At 45.8% G+C, this 18,564-nt stretch overlaps 2 protein-coding genes across 6 annotated transcripts in view; one reads left to right on the top strand and one right to left on the bottom strand.

Moving 5' to 3' along the window:
• LOC140420404 (serine/arginine-rich splicing factor 7-like) overlaps positions 1-10,325 on the bottom strand; it is a 50,299-nt gene extending 39,974 nt beyond the window's left edge. For 4 of the 5 annotated variants that reach the window (XR_011946363.1, XR_011946365.1, XM_072504425.1 and 1 more), the window contains exon 1: positions 10,128-10,170. Coding sequence is in view for 3 of the 5 variants with exons in the window: in XM_072504425.1 (XP_072360526.1) it covers positions 10,128-10,155 (28 nt within the window). In the remaining 2 variants the exon portion in view is untranslated. Of the gene's footprint in view, positions 1-10,127 lie in introns of all 5 variants that reach the window. The other variant, XM_072504436.1, reaches the window with a different exon arrangement.
• gemin6 (gem (nuclear organelle) associated protein 6) overlaps positions 10,321-18,564 on the top strand; it is a 76,409-nt gene continuing 68,165 nt past the window's right edge. Inside the window, exons 1-2 of the mRNA XM_072504459.1 lie at positions 10,321-10,338; positions 10,419-10,551. The gene's annotated coding sequence lies outside the window, so the exon portion shown is untranslated. The remainder of the gene's footprint in view (positions 10,339-10,418; positions 10,552-18,564) is intronic.

Below are 18,564 nucleotides of genomic sequence, written 5' to 3'. Positions count from 1 at the left end.
GGGGGGGTCAGCACGGTGGCACAGTGGTTAGCACTGCAGTCTCACGGCGCCGAGGTCCCAGGTTTGATCCTGGCTCTCTGTCCGTGTGGAGTTTGCACATTCTCCCTGCGTTTGCGTGGGTTTCGCCCTCACAACCCAAAGATGTGGAAGATAGGTGGATTGAACACGGTAAATTGCCTCTTAATTGGAAAAAATGAATTGGGTACTCTAAATTTAAAAAAAATCTTTGAGTTGTGGGGGCAAAACCCACAAAACAAGGGGCGAATGTGTAAACTGTGCAGTGACCCAGAGCCGGGATCAAACCTGGTACCTTAGCGCCGTGAGGCAGCAATGCTAACCACTGCGCCACCCTGCTGCCTCGGTAAACTATGTGATGTGGACAGGTTATATTCACTAGACTATCCAGACTTAAAATTTTAGTTAAGAGAGGAAGGCAAGAAAGAACTATTTGTACAACAAGTTGAAATGACCTGGAACTCACTGCACATGAGGGTGCAGGAGGCAGCAACTTTCAAAAGGAAACTGGATGGACACTTGGCAGAAATAAACTTGCAACGCTATGTGGACAGAGGAGTGGGACTGCCTGGATTATTCCACGAGAAGCCGGCACGGACTTGATGGGCTGCCTGGCTGCCACCTTTTGTCACAATGGTCACTATATTTACAGCTTTTTTTAATGGGTTGACACCAGAAGTACAGTTCAACACCTTGGTGCATAGATGGGTCACACAATTAACTTGCCAAAGTCTTGCAATTTCCTAATTTCTGTCTCAGCTGAAGCTGTCTAAGACTAATCCATATTCTTGCACACCCCATACTAATTTACAAAGCTAGAGGGCAATCCTCAACTCTTGGTTGGATAGGCTATTGACTAATTAAGACAAATCTGGTCACACAAGGCCCCATCTTACTTATTTTATTCAGTCTTTGGTACACCAACATGCATGCAAAGCAATAGTCTATGATAAAACTGAGGTGCCCAGACAGACTGGGGTAGGATGGGGCAGGGTAAAAATGACACATCACTGATATTCTGAGATGGCAAACAGATATTCAAAAAAGGACAAAACCAAACAGGGAGAATCAGGAGAAAACAGCAGCAATTTAGAATGGGTGAACTGACGAATGTGCAAGACACAAGGAAAGCTATCAACGGCAGAGTTAAAGTGAAGTAACTTCAATCAGAGAATATTTTAAAAGTAATGGGAGAGAATTCTTTGGTTGGAGTGGATTTAAACCAGGGGTTATCAATCTTTTTTCTTCTGAACCTTCTTTCCAGTACTATAAAAATTCCTGCCACAAATTATTTTTCCAGCATCCGCTTACATAGAATTGCTTATATGTGGGATCTTGAAAGTATAATCATCCCTCCTCAAAATGGGTTATACATCAGAACTTCACAGTTGGAAATCAAAAATACAACACCTACGACGTGAAAGGAAGATACATTTATAAAGTGATGGAAGAGACCCACGATTCCCATGCATTAAGAATAAGTCACAAGTTGGTTTCAAGCCACAGGTGATTAAACACCACTTTATATAGTGAGAAATCCACCACACTTGGTGATATACCGGATGCTCACCAATGCTCAGAATATTTTCTTTTTAAATTTAGAGTACCCAATTATTTTTTCCCCCAAATTATGGGGCAATTAGGGCAGCACGGTGGCGCAGTGGGTTAGCCCTGCAGCCTCACGGCACCGAGGTCCCAGGTTAGATCCCGGCTTTGGGTCACTGTCCATGTGGAGTTTGCACATTCTCCCCGTGTTTGCATGGGTTTCGCCCCCACAACCCAAAGATGTGCAGGCTAGGTGGATTGGCCACGCTAAATTGCCCCTTAATTGGAAAAAATAAATTGGGTACTCTAAATGTAAAAAAAAAAATTATGGGGCAATTTAGAGTGGCCAATCCACCTACCCTGCCCATCTTTGGGTTGTGGGGATGAGACCTACGCAGACACAGGGAGAATGTGCAAACCCCACACGGCCAGTGACCCAGGGCCAGGATTGAACACAGGTCCTTGGTGCTGAGGCAGCAGTGCTAACCACTGCACCATGTCAGAATCTTTTCTAATCCATTGTTTGTAGATCACTGCCCCAAATGCCATATGCCCATCCGAAATTTAAGCAGGTGCTGGACCATTTTGCTGAAGACCTGCCTCTCATGCTCCTTCAAGGGCTGCTATCCGGCTCATCCAACATGCTACCAGTGTGTATAGGCTGCAAATGCAGACAAACATCAATGTTGTTGCTACTACTGTGTTTACATGCATGGGTGGCCAGGCGAAGGTGCCTGTGGCCGAAATTAGGCAAAAAAGAAAAATCAGAAGGCAGCACTATGGCACAGTGGTTAGCACTGGGACTACCACGCTAAGGACCTGGGTTTGAATCCCGGCCCTGGGTCACTGTCCGTGTGGAGTTTGCACATTCTCCCAGGTCTCCGTAGGTTTCACCCCCACAACCCAAAAAGATGTGCAGGTTAGGTGGATTGGCCATGCTAAATTACCCCTCAATTGGAAAAAATAATTTGGTATTCTTAAGTTTGTTAAAAAAAAATAGATAAGACAGTTGGATTTTACCAATCGCAGTACCAGAAACATAGTATAAATTACTGTTTGGATGGTGAGGTGGCAATGTACAAGTATGGCAGCATATTTTTGGTTAATATTAGCAGAGCCCTTGAAACCTTCTCATGGACACAGGATGAGAGGCCCTGTTGAACAACTTTTCCTGTTGGATTTTAATTCCTAAAAAGAATATATAATCAATGCTAAGTATCAATTAATTCTTTAAATGTATGCCAGTGCCCATCTATCAGATTTGAATCTAGATTTACAACCCACTGGAGCCAACTCATCCCTCATACATGCACATTCTGCTTTGTACAACTCAAGACCCTAGTTTCTGACATAATTAAAACTAAAAATTCAATATAAAATTGTATCACATTAACTTCACTCTTCCCCATAGGCTCCCTTATTAGCTATTAACTGACCCTACCTTATTGCCCCAAATTAAATCTAAGAACAGCTTGCTCCCTAGTTCATTCCCTCAGATGGTGATCTCTAAAACTATCTTGGTGAACATGTCCTCCACACTAAACTGAAAATTTTGTTTGCCTATTCTATAAATAAGATTTAAAAAAAAAAAAAAAGTTGTCTCTACACAATTCCCAATTCTCTCCTCCCCCGTTAAGGGGCAATTTAGCATGGCCAATTCACCTACCCTGCACATCTTTTTGGGTTGTGGGGATAAGACCCATCAGATACGGGGAGAATGTGTAAACTCCACATGGACAGTGACCCAGGGCCAAGATTGAACCCAGGCCTCGGCGATGTGAGGCAGCGGTGCTAACCATTGTGCCACCATGCCGCCCGGTCTATAAGATTAACATCTCCTATGATTACTGTATTACCCACATTATATGCACCTCAACTTTCCTGAATTGTACACTGCCCAGCACTAAATCACCACAAATGAGCCTATAAACTACTCCCACTATTATATTCCCATTCTTCCTTCTTAACTCCCCCCAAACTGATTCAACATCTTGATTTTCTGAGCTAAGATTTCTCTATTCTCATTACCCTGTACTTTTACCATGGCAACCCCACCTTTTCCAGTCTAGTAATGTTGGATAACTTGGTCATTGCAACCATATTGGTTAATTGATTTTCTACAAAATCCAAAGCAAAATATCGCAATGCTGCAAATCTGAAAGTGCAACAGAAAATGCTGGAAATACTCAGATCAGGCAGTATCTATGTAGAGACTAATAAGAATGAATGTTTCAGTCAATAACCTTTCATCAGAATCTTGCTCACTGCAACCATCTTACAATTCATGAATTGGAGAGTAAAGTACACTTAATATAAAAGTCCACTAACCAGAAATATTAATCCCATTAATTTCCATCTGTGCTATTTATCAATCTATTTGTGAATGCTTTGCATAAATATAGTATATTCAGCATGAATTTCTTTCAATTTTTCCTTGGTTACCCAACTAATGCCCAATTATCTTGATAAGTTCTCTTAACCCTTCCTGGCACATACCGAGTTTACCCAAGTTGTTTCTCTGCTCTACATCCCCAACATTTCTCATTGCTTTGCAATTATCAATTTCTGAATCCTCCAACTGTTCCTTAATTAATTTAAACTCAGGGCAGCACGGTGGCACAGTGGGTTAGCCCTGCTGCCTCACAGCGCCGAGGTCCCAGGTTCAATCCCGGCTCTGGGTTACTGTCCGTGTCCGTGTGGAATTTGCATATTCTTCTCGTTTGCGTGGGTCTCGCCCCGACAACCCAAAAAGATGTGCAGGCTAGGTGGATTGGCCACGCTAAATTGCCCCTTAATTGGAAAACATGAATTGGGTACTCTAAATTTATATTAAAAAATAAAATAAACAAATTAATTTAAACTCCTTTGTACAAACTTGATTTGACAGGGCATTGATCTCAGATCAACTTAAGTGGAGCTCATCCCAACAAAACTGCCTGTTTCCCCAATACTGGAGCCAGTGCCCAGCCTCCCACACCATTATCTCAGTCAAGCATTTTTTATATTGAAACAAAAGTTGCTGGGGCGTGACCTCTCATCAGAACTGGAGGTAGATATGTTAAGAGTTTTTAAGTGAGTAGGAAGAACAAAAGGCAAGCTCTGTGATAGGGTATATAAAGAACAAAAGATTTAATTAACCCCCCCATAAATTTAGAGTACCCAATTCATTTTTCCAATTAAGGGGCAATTTAGCACGGCCAATCCACCTACCCTGCACATCTTTGGGTTGTGGGGGTGAAATCCCGCAAACACAGGGAGAATGTGCAAACTCCACTCCAGAATTGAACCTGGGACCGTGGCGCCATGAGGCAGCAGTGCTAACCACTGCAACATCGTGCTGCCCTAATAAAAGATTTCATAATGCAACAGCCCAATAAACCAAAGGTTGTGTCCAAATGAGCCATGAACGACTAAATAAAAAACACCTGAATGCAAAATGATGGGATAAAAAACGAAACAAGATCAAATACAGCAAAATTAGAACAAAAAAACACAATGATGGTAGATGTTGAACTTGATGTCAAGCCCAGGAGGCTATCATAGAATTTACAGTGCAGAAGGAGGCCATTCGGCCCATCGAGTCTGCACCGGTTCTTGGAAAGAGCACACTACCCAAGGTCAACACCTCCACCCAATCCCCATAGCCCAGTAATCCCACCCAACACTAAGGGCAATTTATCATGGCCAATCCACCTAACCTGCACATCTTTGGACTGCTATAGAATAGATTTGAAAATAAGGTGCTGTCCTTTGAGCTTGCATTATAGCAGACCATGGACAGAAAGGTCAGCATGGGACCAAGATGGAGAATTAAAATGTTGACCTTTCCGTCCTTGGCATACTACAGCGCACGGTTGACTCGGCACTCTACAGCTTTCTGGACTCTGCATCGGGTTCAACAACTATCTTCAACTTTTATGTTTTTTGTTGTTGTTTATTTTGTTTCTTTCTTTAACCCTTCTTCTTGCATTCAGATGTGTAGTTATTCATGGCTCATTTGGACACAACCTTTGGTTTCTTTAGTAGAACCATTACTCTTTGGCTGCTGCATCATGAAATCTTTGCTATTTAATCGTCCCTGCCCTTCACCCTAGCACAGTGCATGTCAATTGTTCATCCTTCCTCCTCCCATCGGCTTAAAAAACTCTTACATTTCTATCTTTCTTCAGTTCTGATGATAGGTTACTCGGCTTGAATTGAAATGCTAACTTTTTCTCTCCACAGATACTGCCTGATCGGAGATTAACCCAGCAGTTGTTATTTCAGATTTCCAGCATTTTGCAAAACTCTAATTTGTTTGCCCAATGCCAACTTGCACGTTTCACTTTTAAATTAATTGCAAAGTTCTGCATTTTACCCCCACCACCCAAAGATGTGCAGTGCAGGTGGATTGGCAACACTAAATTGCCCCTTAATTGGAAAAAATGAATTGGGTACTCTAAATTTCCCAAAAAACCTTGGCACCAGGCAGGCAATACATCCTCAAACACCTGGTCGCAGCTTTGGAGAACAGTATCGGTCAAACAAAGTTTTTCCCTCTATGATATATTCCTTTTCATTCTCCCATTTCAGCAACTTCCTGTACCACAGTGCTGTGGTCAGCTTGCTCATCCACACTGAAGACTTTGCCCTCATGCACAGACAGCAAGAACTTCTTAACTGTTGGATAAAGGCAAAGACCTTTAGATGAATTTCATATATTAGAGTAAAGACTTCAATACAAGCTTCAAAACTAAGTTGGATATTGAAATATATGCACGCTGAATTGTCAAAGTTCAAAAATCAATACTGGCAATAACAGCCTCTTGCAAATGAGAAAGTCTTCATAACGCACAAACAAGGGACTGATCAATTTTTGCACACAGGTTCCCTGGACTACCTGCCCTTTAGTCACACATTTACAACAGAATAGCAGGAAACTGGCCAAAGACCAGCATAGTCACCAAAAGCCACAAACTACAGATGTATGGATATTTCCATCCAAACATTTCAACTACCTTCAGCTTGGTGCCTCTCTGAACAAATGCAGACAAAATTGGAATTTTGAAGTAAGATAGATCAAATAAAAATACCTGTTATGGCATGTGGCTGTTTTCTGAGCACACAAAGTTTCCACCGTGAACATTAATCCCACTATTCTGTATTAAAAACCTCTTCATTCAAACAAAATTTGCCAAATAGAAAACATATTCCACACAAAAAACAAGCAAAAAATATTTCTCAACAAGATTTTAAAATAAGCTAGGATTCAATTTCAGGCTGAGCAGGAAAGAGAATTAGAAACACATTACTGAATTGGTTGTTGGCCTGTAAAGGTAGCTAGTGTACATTCTAGATGTAGAGCAGTCCATTTTGACAATCTGATTTCACATTTGTATAATCAGGGAAGGAATTGTTCACTGCGACCAACCTGACTCTAGAATTCCCACCCATGCACACCATTCAAACTAGTTGCATAACATCTAGTGCATCTCCTCCAGCTTTTCTTTACTACAAAGTAAATATGTGACTCGTGCTTACTTCATTACTGCAACACAACCAAGGTCAGGAACATGATAGATTTTAAGAAATAGTTTAATATCACAGCTAATTTACAAGATACGAATAGTTAGAGTGATTCATTTTGGAACATAGGGCGAGGATCAGATGGCCAACTCCAATATACAGAGCCATTTGAAACTACCATCATAAGAATAGGTTCTTGGAATAGTGTTCCCGCATGCTAACTTTGGCAAAACCATAAAAAAAATGTTTATCTTCGTTCCAAAAAAATGTTTTCAATCTTCCCTGATGTATGAAAGAAACATAAATACCTATGAAACCTTCTACTGAAATCTCCCATTTTGTAAACTGTATACAGATACCTCTTTGCTACAAGTGACAATCCGTCTGAAAAGTCCACTCAAATTGTCCAATAAATCACCCTGGTTCATCACATGAAAAGCTAATAAGCTTTCTAGCAAAGCCAAGAAATTTCAAAAGTGTACATAGTCAAAAATACTTGAAGATTAACAACTTATTGAAAAAGAACAAATTGCCAGAGCCAGTTTCAGGTTAAAATGCTATCAGAATTCTTCAACGGTGTCAAGTCTTACCAATAGTATTATTTCTCTAGTCAACTATGGACTAATTGCTCAAATTAGTGGTTCCATAACATTGAAACTATAATGTCTTGCAAAATATTGACCAATTTGTCATCCAAGTATGAATTTCAATACATGTACTCCTATTTAAACGTCTTTATTCAATCTGGCTATGTAGAAAAGTAGCAATCTGATCAAGCAAGTAAATGCAAAGTCAAGTTATATTTTGACTACTGCGAAGTATGTCATGTCACATAAAATGCCTAAAATTAAAGCCCACATTATTAGCTGTGGAGTTGGAGGGACAGCTACAGCTACAGTAAATGGACACTTCTTGATTAATTAATGGTTTACTCAGGAATGAATTGGAACAACTTGTTTCTATACAAATAAATATGACCTGCACACAAGAGGGAATATCAAAACTAGCTGGCAAACAGAGGAGAGAGAAACAAACAGTACAAGACAGGTAGGTAATTGGTAGATGTGAGACAACTGCAGTCAAATACAAGTATGCAGTAATTTTTGAAAAATAGAGGATACTGACTGTAAAACGGTCAGAGTAAGTTTTGAAGAATAAAATAGTATCTCAGAAGGTTAAGGAAATCCATAGATTTTAAAGTAGAACATACTGTTAATGGCTTAAGAATGACAGAGCCATCAGATGTAAAAATGTTTGTTGTGGGGATGATTACGCAGAAATAGAGTAAGAATGGCAAAACAATTAAGGGTTTACGTGCATTAATGCAAATATATTTTTGCTGAATCTGAAATGAGGGGTCCCAAGTTCAGGATTAGTAAAAGAACTAGCACTTATACAGTGTCTTTCATAACCTCAAATGTCCCAAAGCACTTCACAGACAATGAAGTACAATGACCGCACTTCAGAAATAATGTAGGAAGCATTGCAGTCCATGTGTGCACAGCAGAGTCCTATAGATAGCAATAAGAGAATAAGCAGATTTCTTGAGATACTGGTTCAAGGATACTCTCCAGGGCACAAGAAAAACCCCTACTTTTCTTCAATATAATCACATGGGGCATTTTACATCCACCCTAGGGCAAAAAGATCCAGTTTAACATACCATCTGAAAGATGGGTCACCAGACAGTGCAGTATCCCCACAATACTACACCGAAAAACCAGCCTGGGTTACAGGCTCATGTCTCTGGAGTCAGACTTGAACCCACAACCTTCCCACTCAGAAGCGAGAGTGCTACCATTGAGTCAAGGCTGACGCTAAAAACAAAGATGGTTGGAACTAATTTTCAAAAATAATAGAAAATGGAATTATTTACTAATAAGTGGCAATGAAGGGGGATAGTGGCATTTAGGATGAAGGTATATCAACAGTGAATAAAAATATGGAACTTTATGTAAAAGATATGCAACAATTAAGATTACATTAGAATGTGGAGCTTGAACCAGCAGGCAGTGTGGATCAAGCAATTCCAAGTACCAGCATTTCTGATTCTGTTAGTTATAAACACAATTAAGTTTATGACATAACCTGACCCTTCTATAATTTTAAACAAATAAATGTCTGATCTGGATTACATAATAAAATAACTTCACTGCACAAGGCAATCAATTTCTCTTACAAATTTTCTCATCATAAGGGTCACAAAGCAAATTGTAACTGTCACAATGGGCACAGGAAGGATATTTGGTGGTAGTGGCACGAGATCCATTTGTTACAATCCTGTATATTAAATGAATGTTCAAAATCTGATTTTGAAAACCCAGAGTGAATTATAACCTGAGATCTTCTAAACCTGGGTCACAGCTTCAATGGTGCATGCTATCAGCTTAAATAATAAAACATCGTTAAATCCCCACAAAGAACAAGTCTTAATTTACTGAACGAAACATCTAACCGTGCAGGGGGGTGGGGGTCAAAATGTTGCATTAAGGTTCAAACGCTTGCCGCACTGTCGGAACTTCCTTTTCTTCTCTGCCCCAAACCCATGGTCGTCAAGTACCACCAACGTGCTGGGCTCATAATTCGGTTATCACCTTCCCAAATCGTTTAATCACGAACAGGAGAGGTGTACCCTCAAACAACATGGAGGCACTGCACGGCCCGCCAAAGCGCACACAATTGCTTTCGGTTTAGGTGCCTACTGCCCGGCATTTCTCCCACAATCTTTATAGTTAAACCGTCGAGGCGAAGCCGTTTAAAACACAGACATATATATTGAAATCGCAGAGGACGAGGAAAATGAAAACGATGTTAGGAAAGAGAATAAGCTTCCGCCATTACGCAGCTCCGACCCCCGCCATACTGAAGAGGCTGCTGGCGTGCTACCATCGCCCAGATGGCAGCTTCCGCAACCTTTCGGGATCGGACAGCAGCATCCAATTTGAAGGACTGGGGGTGCCGGGAGGATGAGACGCTGCCTTGTTTTTCGGTGGTCTTATTTTCTGTTTGGGTTTTCCTTCAGTGCTAAGCGGGGAGAGGGAGGGGGAGGGGGGGATCCTCACCTCCACCGCACCGGTTGTATCGGGACATAATAACACTCACTCTTCCCTCCGGCCGTTCTCCATTAACTGAAAGCCAAGTTCGCCCCGCCTCTGCCGCTTGCGCATGTGCGTTTAGGACATTGACACATACGGGCACTCAGTAGAGTGTAGCGCGCGAGCAGACTGAAAGGATTGGAACGGATGGCGGTTGGGAATGGAGATCACGTGCACGGTACGCGCCGAACCTTTTGTCATATGAAGCCTTCTCTGGGATCCATATTAATCACCGTGTTTTCTTTTCAATAATAACAGCTCCAAAATGGCTTCCAGTACGCAACAGAAGCTGAGGCGCACGCATCCTAATTCGTTGTTTTTAGATCGGGAAGAGGAAGTAGGCGGAGTTGTTGACTAACATCTTACTAAGCTGGAGGCTGATTGTGACCAGGTTTGGCGCAGACTGCAGTTCGTTATGTTTCTTGTCCATGCACACGTTTGACCACACTGTATCCTCACCTTTTATCCATATGGTTCATACTGTATTTACGGTTGTGTATTGTCTTTTGTAGGCACCAGAAACGAAATAATCAAATGCATCCTTTAAATAAAAGAAACAAATTAGAAGCTTTCATTTATCGTAATATTTTAATTTATGTTACGTCTCAAAAATACTTCAAAAACCACTTTACTACATTAATTACTTTTCATCATTGTTAGCATAGTCATTTCACACGTGGCAAAATCCCAGGAAACAGCTATGAATAACCAGCAAGGTCATACTGAGCAAGGAATAAAAGTGGGTTGCAAGACCTCTCTGCCATTTGAATAGGACTGAACTGCAAAACCAAATAGAAAACACCTAATTTTAACATTTTTTCCTCAGAAGAGCACCTTACACAAGGCATAACCTCACCCGAGGTTAAGGCCTGGACTGGCTATTTTTGATTGAACAAATGTAGGTGATCACTTCAGCATCACTGCGACCATCAATTCACAGTAGAAGTGAACAGTACCAACCGACTCAAGAACAACTTCTTCCCTACTGCCATCAGACTTTTGAATGGACCTACCTCGTATTAAGTTGATCCTTTCTCTACACCTTGCTATAACTGTAACATTATTGTTCTTCATTGCTAGAGGGATGGAGTTTAAGACTAGGGAGGTTATGCTGCAATTGTATACGGTGTTAGTGAGGCCACACCTGGAGTAGTGTGTTCAGTTTTGGTCTCCTTACCTGAGAAAGGACGTACTGGCACTGGAGGATGTGCAGAGGAGATTCACTAGGTTAATCCCAGAGCTGAAGGGGTTGGATTACGAGGAGAGGTTGAGTAGACTGGGACTGTACTCGTTGGAATTTAGAAGGATGAGGGGGGATCTTATAGAAACATATAAAATTATGAAGGGAATAGATAGGATAGATGCGGGCAGGTTGTTTCCACTGGCGGGTGAAAGCAGAACTAGGGGGCATAGCCTCAAAATAAGGGGAAGTAGATTTAGGACTGAGTTTAGGAGGAACTTCCTTCACCCAAAGGGTTGTGAATCTATGGAATTCCTTGCCCAGTGAAGCAGTAGAGGCTAAGATAAAGATAGATAGTTTTTTGAAGAATAAAGGGATTAAGGGTTATGGTGTTCGGGCCGGAAAGTGGAGCCGAGTCCACAAAAGATCAGCCATGATCTCATTGAATGGTGGAGCAGGCTCGAGGGGCCAGATGGCCTACTCCTGCTCCTAGTTCTTATGTTCTTATTATATTCTGCAGTCTCTCCTTCCTTATGTACGGTATGCATTGTTTGTACAGCATGCAAGAAACTACTTTTCACTGTATACTAATACATGTGACAATAATAAATCAAATCAGTGGTTTTAATAAGCTAGATCTGTGCCTGCCTGCGACTGCTCTGTACTGAGTGCCGCCTACAGGCTGCAGGTTTACATACCAGCCCCGAGGGGGTGGAGCCACAGACGGAGCCCACAGACAAACCAACATAGTACAGTACAATACAGTGGTGAATTGCAGCAGCAATATGTTCACCACATTCACCCCCTGTTAAAAATTGAAGTCAGGCGGGGGTAAAGTGGGCTCACATAGAGTCTGTCCAGAGCCTTAATCGTTCTCTATGATCGCCTCAGCTCCAGCATCGCTGCGGGCACGGGTGTTGGACTTGTTGACTCCGGGAGCGTGTCGTCTGGAGCTTCATCACGGTGTGTCGGCGATGGGGGAAGGGGGGGGGGGGGTGTAGGCCGTGTAGGGGCGAGCGCATCAGTGATGGTAGCTGGGGAACCGGCGGGTGCCAGATCCCGGAGGGAGACGGTATCCTGTCGTCCGTCGCGGTGCACCACGTAAGCATATAGAGGGTTGGCATGTAGGAGCTGGACCCTCTTGACCAGGGGGTCAGACTTATGGCTCCTCACGTGTTTCCGGAGGAGGACAGGCCCCGGTGTTGTCAGCCAGGACGGAAGCGAGACCCTGGAGATGGACTTCCTGGGGAAGACAAATAGACGGTCGTGAGGGGTCTTGTACGTGGCTGTGCAGAGGAGCGCTCGAATGGAGTGGAGCGCGCCGGGGAGGACCACCTGCCTATGGGAAACCGGGAGACTTCTAGACCGTAGGGCCAGAAGGATGGCCTTCCATACCGTCGCGTTCTCCCTCTCCACCTGTCCGTTTCCCCGGGGATTGTAGCTGGTAGTCCTGCTCGAGGCCCTTACCGAGCGAGTACTGACGCAGCTCATCGCTCATAAAAGAGGAGCCCCAGTCACTGTGGACGTAAGTGGGAAAACCTAACAGGGTGAAGATGCTGTGCAGGGCCTTAATGTCGGGACATGGGACGGCGAAGGGGAAACGGGAGTACTCGTCGATGACGTTGAGAAAGTACACGTTGAGGTCAGTGGAGGGAAGGTGCCCTTTGAAATCGACGCTGAGGCGCTCAAAGGGGTGGGAGGCCTTCACCAGGTGGGCCTTGTCTGGCGGATAGAAGTGCGGCTTGCACTCCACGCAGACTTGGCAGTCCCTGGTCATGGCCCTGACCTCCTCGGTGGAGTAGGGCAGGTTGCAGGCCTTGATGAAGTGGAGAAGCCGGATGACCCCAGGGTGACAGAGGTCATTGTGGATGGCCCAAAGTCGGTCATCTTGCGTGCTGGCGCATATGCCGCGGGACAGGGCATGTGGGTGCTCATTGAACTTCCCAGGATGATGCACGATATTGTAATTATAGGTGGAGAGTTTGATTCTCCACCTCAAGATCTTATCATTCTTGATCTTGCCCCGCTGTGTGTTGAACATAAAGGCTACCGACGTTGGTCGGTGATGAGGGTGAACCTCCTACCGGCCAGGTAGTGCCTCCAATGTCGCACAGCTTCCACAATGGCTTGAGCTTCCTTTTCGACAGAGGAGTGTCGAATCTCGGAGGCATTGAGGGTACAGGAAAAGAAGGACAAGGGCCTGCTTGCCTGGTTAAGGGTAGCGGCCAGGGCGATGTCTGACTCATCGCTCTCCACCTGGAAGGGGATGGACTCGTCCACCGCGTGCATCGCGGCCTTGGTAATGTCTGCCTTGATGCGGCTGAAGGTCAGGCAGGCCTCAGTCGTCAGGGGAAAGATGGTGGCTTTGATAAGTGGGCGGGCTTTGTCCGCATAGTTGGGGACCCACTGGGCATAATATGAGAAGAACCCCAGGCATCTCTTCAGGGCCTTGGGGCAGTGGGGAAGGGGGAGCTGCAGGAGGGGGTCGGGCCCTAGCACTCCGTTTTCTACGACATAGCCGAGGATGGCTAGTCGAGTTGTGCGGAAAACGCATTTCTCCTTGTAGGTGAGATTAAGGGATTGGGCGGTTTGGAGGAACTTCTGAAGGTTAGCGTCGTGGTCCTGCTGATCATGGCTGCAGATGGTGACATTATCCAAGTACGGGAACGTGGCCCGCAGCCCGTGCTGGTCAACCATTCGGTCCATCGTTCTTTGGAAGACCGAGACCCCATTGGTGATGCCGAAGGGGACTCTGAGGAAGTGGAAGAGGCGGCCGTCTGCCTCAAAGAGAGTGTAGTAGCGGTCTTCCGGGCGGATCAGAAGCTGATGGTATGCGGACTTCAGATCTACCGTGGAGAAAACCCATCAGTGTGCAATCTGATTAACCATATCCGCTATGCGGGGAAGGGGGTACGCATCGAGTTGCGTGTACCGATTTATGGTCTAGCTGTCTACAACCATCCGAATCCTTTCCCCGGTCCGGACGACCACCACTTGGGCTCTCCAGGGGCTATTGCTGGCCTCGACGATCCAACTCCCTCAAGAGCCGCTGGGCCTCCGACTTGATAAAAGTCCTGTCCTGGCACTGTACCGCCTGCTCCTGGTGGCGACGGGTTTACAGTCGGAGGTGAGGTTCGCGAAGAGCGAGGGAGGGGCGACATACGGTGAGAGGGTGTAGAGGTCTGCCGAACTTCAGGGTCAGGCTTCGGAGGTTGCGCTGGAAATCCAGTCCTAACAAGAGAGGAGCGCAGAGATGGGGAAGGACAGAGTTTAAAATAGGCGTACTCGGCGCCCTGTATCGCGAGGTACGCGACACAGTACCCCCGGATCTGCACTGAATGTGATCCGGAAGCAAGGGAGATTGTCTGCAACGCGGGGGAAATCTGGAGGGAGCAGCGCCTTACCATGTCCGGGTGGATGAAGCTCTCCGTGCTCCCGGAGTCGAACAGACACGGCGTTTCGTGCCCGTCGACCCAGACAGTCATCATGGAGTTTTTGAGGTGCTTGGGCCGTGACTGGTAGAGAGTGACTGTGGCGAGCTGTGGGTAGCCGGCGTGGTCGGGGGTAGTGAGGGGGGGCCCCAAGATTAAATGAAAATGAAATGAAAATCGCTTATTGTCTCAAGTAGAAAAGCCCCTAGTCGCCACATTCCGGTGCCTGTTCGGGGAGGCTGGTACGGGAATTGAACCGTGCTGCTGGCCTGCCTTGGCCTGCTTTAAAAGCCAGCGATTTAGCCCAGTGTGCTAAACCAGCCCCTCTATGGCGGCCAAGATGGCGGCCCCCGTCGGTCGCACGTGTCAGGCGGCATTGAAGATGGCGGCCCCCATGAGTCGCACGAGTTGGGCGGAGTTAAAGATGGCGGCTCCCACGGATAGCATGAGGTGGATGACGCATCAAAAAGGGGGAGTTACCGGCAGGCACGCAGCCACGCTGCGGGCCTGTGAGTTGGACCTGCGACTTTGGAACTTTGGGTCGGGCCAAGCAGACTTTGGCAAAATATCCTTTCTTGCCGCAGTCGCTGCAGGTCGCGTTACGAGCTGGGCAACGCTGCCTGGGGTACTGGTTCTGACCACAGAAATAGCAAGACGCCCCCGGGTTGGGTGGGCAGCTGCGCAGCAGAGGCCTGGAACACCCTCGGGTCGGTGATGGCTGCACTTCCAGCACCCACGAAGAAATCGCGTGGTCGGAGGGGAAAGCATTTAGGCTCTGGAAGGCTACCTCTAACGAGGTGGATAGTTTTACCATCTCTTCTAGGTCGAGGGCCCCCTTTTCGAGCAGGCACTGTCTGACATAGCTGGACCGGACTCCAGCCACATAGGTGTCCCGGATGGAGAGTTCCATGTGCTGCGAGGCCGTGACGTCCTTGTAGTTACAGTTCCGAGCGAGTACCCTCAGGTCGCGTAGATATTCCTCCAGCAATTCCCCGGGGCGTTGATGACATGTGGTGAGGAGATGCCGCGCGAACACTTCGTTCAACGGCTTCACGTAATGTCTTTTCAGGATCGCGACCGCGTCTGTGTACGTGGTCGCGTCCTCGATTAGTAAAAAGATTCAGTGGCTCACCCGGGCATTGAGGAGACTCAGCTTGTGTGCCTTGGTGACGGCGGGCGAGGAGGAGGAGGCGAAGTATACTTCAAAGCAGCAGAGCCAATATGAGAAGATTTTGTTGGCTTCAGCTGTCTGTGGGTCGAGTTCCAGTCGATCAGGTTTGAGGGCGGCTTCCATTGTGATACCTTAGTTTATTAAATTGATGCGACCATCAATTCACACGAGACGATTAGTAGAAATGAACAGTGGTTTTAATAAGCTAGATCTGTGCCTGCCTGCGACTGCTCTGTACTGAGTGCCGCCTACAGGCTTATATATCACCCCCGAGGGGGCGGAGCCCACAGGAGCATCAACATAGTACAGTACAATACAGTGGTGAATTGCAGTAGCAATACGTTCACCACAATCACTAACTGGAAAATAGTTCCACAAGTGTCCTTTTACTTGAGGAGACACTCCTAGTATAGTAGAGTAGAATTCCTTCAGCATCAGTAATTGGAAAAACAGTTTCACAATTCTCCCCTCTTTTGATCCTTTTCTGGTGCTCTGCTCGTTTGGGCCTTTCCACCGACGTGCGGCTACCGTTTTGGTTGGCTAGCCTGGGGGGTGGGGCGGGGGCATCAGCTGGCGGTCTTGTTTTCTTGTTTTTTTTAAAAAAGAATATTTTATTGAAAATTTTTGGTCAACCATCACAGTACATTGTGTATCCTTTACACAATAATATAACAGTATAAATAACAATGACCTGTTTTATAAACAAAGAATAAATAATATATAACAAAAACGAAAACTAAAACTAAATGGCAACTGCCTTGTCTCAGATAAACACTCTCCAAAAATATGGTTTAACAATCCAATATACAATTATTTATAGCAACGACCTATACATATATATTAATAACCCTGAGACTCCTTCTGGTTCCTCCCCCCCCCCTGGGCTGCTGCTGCTGCCTTCTTCTTTTCCATTCCCTCTATCTTTCTGTGCGGTATTCGACGAACGGTTGCCACCGCCAGGTGAACCCTTGAGCCGATCCCCTTAGGACGAACTTAATCCGTTCCAGCTTTATAAACCCTGCCATGTCATTTATCCAGGTCTCCACCCCCGGGGGCTTAGCTTCCTTCCACATCAACAGTATCCTGCGCCGGGCTACTAGGGACGCAAAGGCCAAAACATCGGCCTCTCTCGCCTCCTGCACTCCCGGCTCTTGTGCAACCCCAAATATAGCCAACCCCCAGCTTGGTTCGACCTGGACCCCCACTACTTTCGAAAGCACCTTTGTCACCCCCACCCAGAACCCCTGTAGTGCTGGACATGACCAGAACATGTGGGTGTGATTCGCTGGGCTTCTCGAGCATCTCGCACACCTATCCTCTACCCCAAAAAATTTACTGAGCCGTGCTCCAGTCATATGCGCCCTGTGTAACACCTTAAATTGAATCAGGCTTAGCCTGGCACACGAGGACGATGAGTTTACCCTACTTAGGGCATCCGCCCACAGCCCCTCCTCAATCTCTTCCCCCAGCTCTTCTTCCCATTTCCCTTTCAGCTCATCTACCATAATCTCCCCCTCGTCCCTCATTTCCCTATATATATCTGACACCTTACCGTCCCCCACCCATGTCTTTGAGATTACTCTGTCCTGCACCTCATGCGTCGGGAGCTGCGGGAATTCCCTCACCTGCTGCCTAGCAAAAGCCCTCAGTTGCTTATACCGGAATGCATTCCCTTGGGGCAACCCATATTTCTCGGTCAGCGCTCCCAGACTTGCGAACTTCCCATCCACAAACAGATCTTTCAGTTGCATTACTCCTGCTCTTTGCCATATTCCAAATCCCCCATCCATTCTCCCCGGGGCAAACCTATGGTTGTTTCTTATCGGGGACCCCACCAAGGCTCCCGTCTTTCCCCGATGCCGTCTCCACTGTCCCCACCACCACCGGGCTTGTGGTGTATTTCTTCAGTGAGAACGGCAATGGGGCCGTCACCATAGCTTGTAGGCTAGTCCCCCTACAGGACGCCCTCTCCAATCTCTTCCACGCCGCTCCCTCCTCTTCCCCCATCCACTTACTCACCATTGAGATATTGGCGGCCCAGTAGTACTCACTTAGGCTCGGTAGTGCCAGCCCCCCCCTATCCCTACTACGCTGTAAGAATCCCTTCCTCACTCTCGGGGTCTTCCCGGCCCACACAAAACTCATGATACTCTTTTCGATCCTTTTGAAAAAAGCCTTCGTGATCACCACCGGGAGGCACTGAAACACAAAGAGGAATCTCGGGAGGACTACCATTTTAACCGCCTGCACCCTCCCTGCCAGTGACAGGGATACCATGTCCCATCTCTTGAAGTCCTCCTCCATTTGTTCCACCAATCGCGTTAAATTTAACCTATGCCAATGTACCCCAATTCTTGGCTATCTGGATCCCCAAGTAACGAAAGTTCCTGTTACCTTCCTCAGCGGAAAGTCCTCTATTTCTCTGCTCTGCTCCCCTGGATGCACCACAAACAACTCACTTTTCCCCATGTTCAGTTTATATCCTGAGAATTCTCCAAACTCCCGAAGTGTCCGCATTATCTCTGGCATCCCCTCCGCCGGGTCCGCTACATATAACAACAAATCATCCGCATACAGAGATACCCGGTGTTCTTCTCCTCCTCTAAGTACTCCCCTCCACTT

The sequence above is a fragment of the Scyliorhinus torazame genome, chromosome 1 (assembly GCF_047496885.1).
Source record: "Scyliorhinus torazame isolate Kashiwa2021f chromosome 1, sScyTor2.1, whole genome shotgun sequence".
Taxonomy (NCBI): domain Eukaryota; kingdom Metazoa; phylum Chordata; class Chondrichthyes; order Carcharhiniformes; family Scyliorhinidae; genus Scyliorhinus; species Scyliorhinus torazame.
The sequence above is the reverse complement of the archived record's forward strand: the minus strand, read 5'-3'. Positions and strand labels throughout refer to the sequence as shown.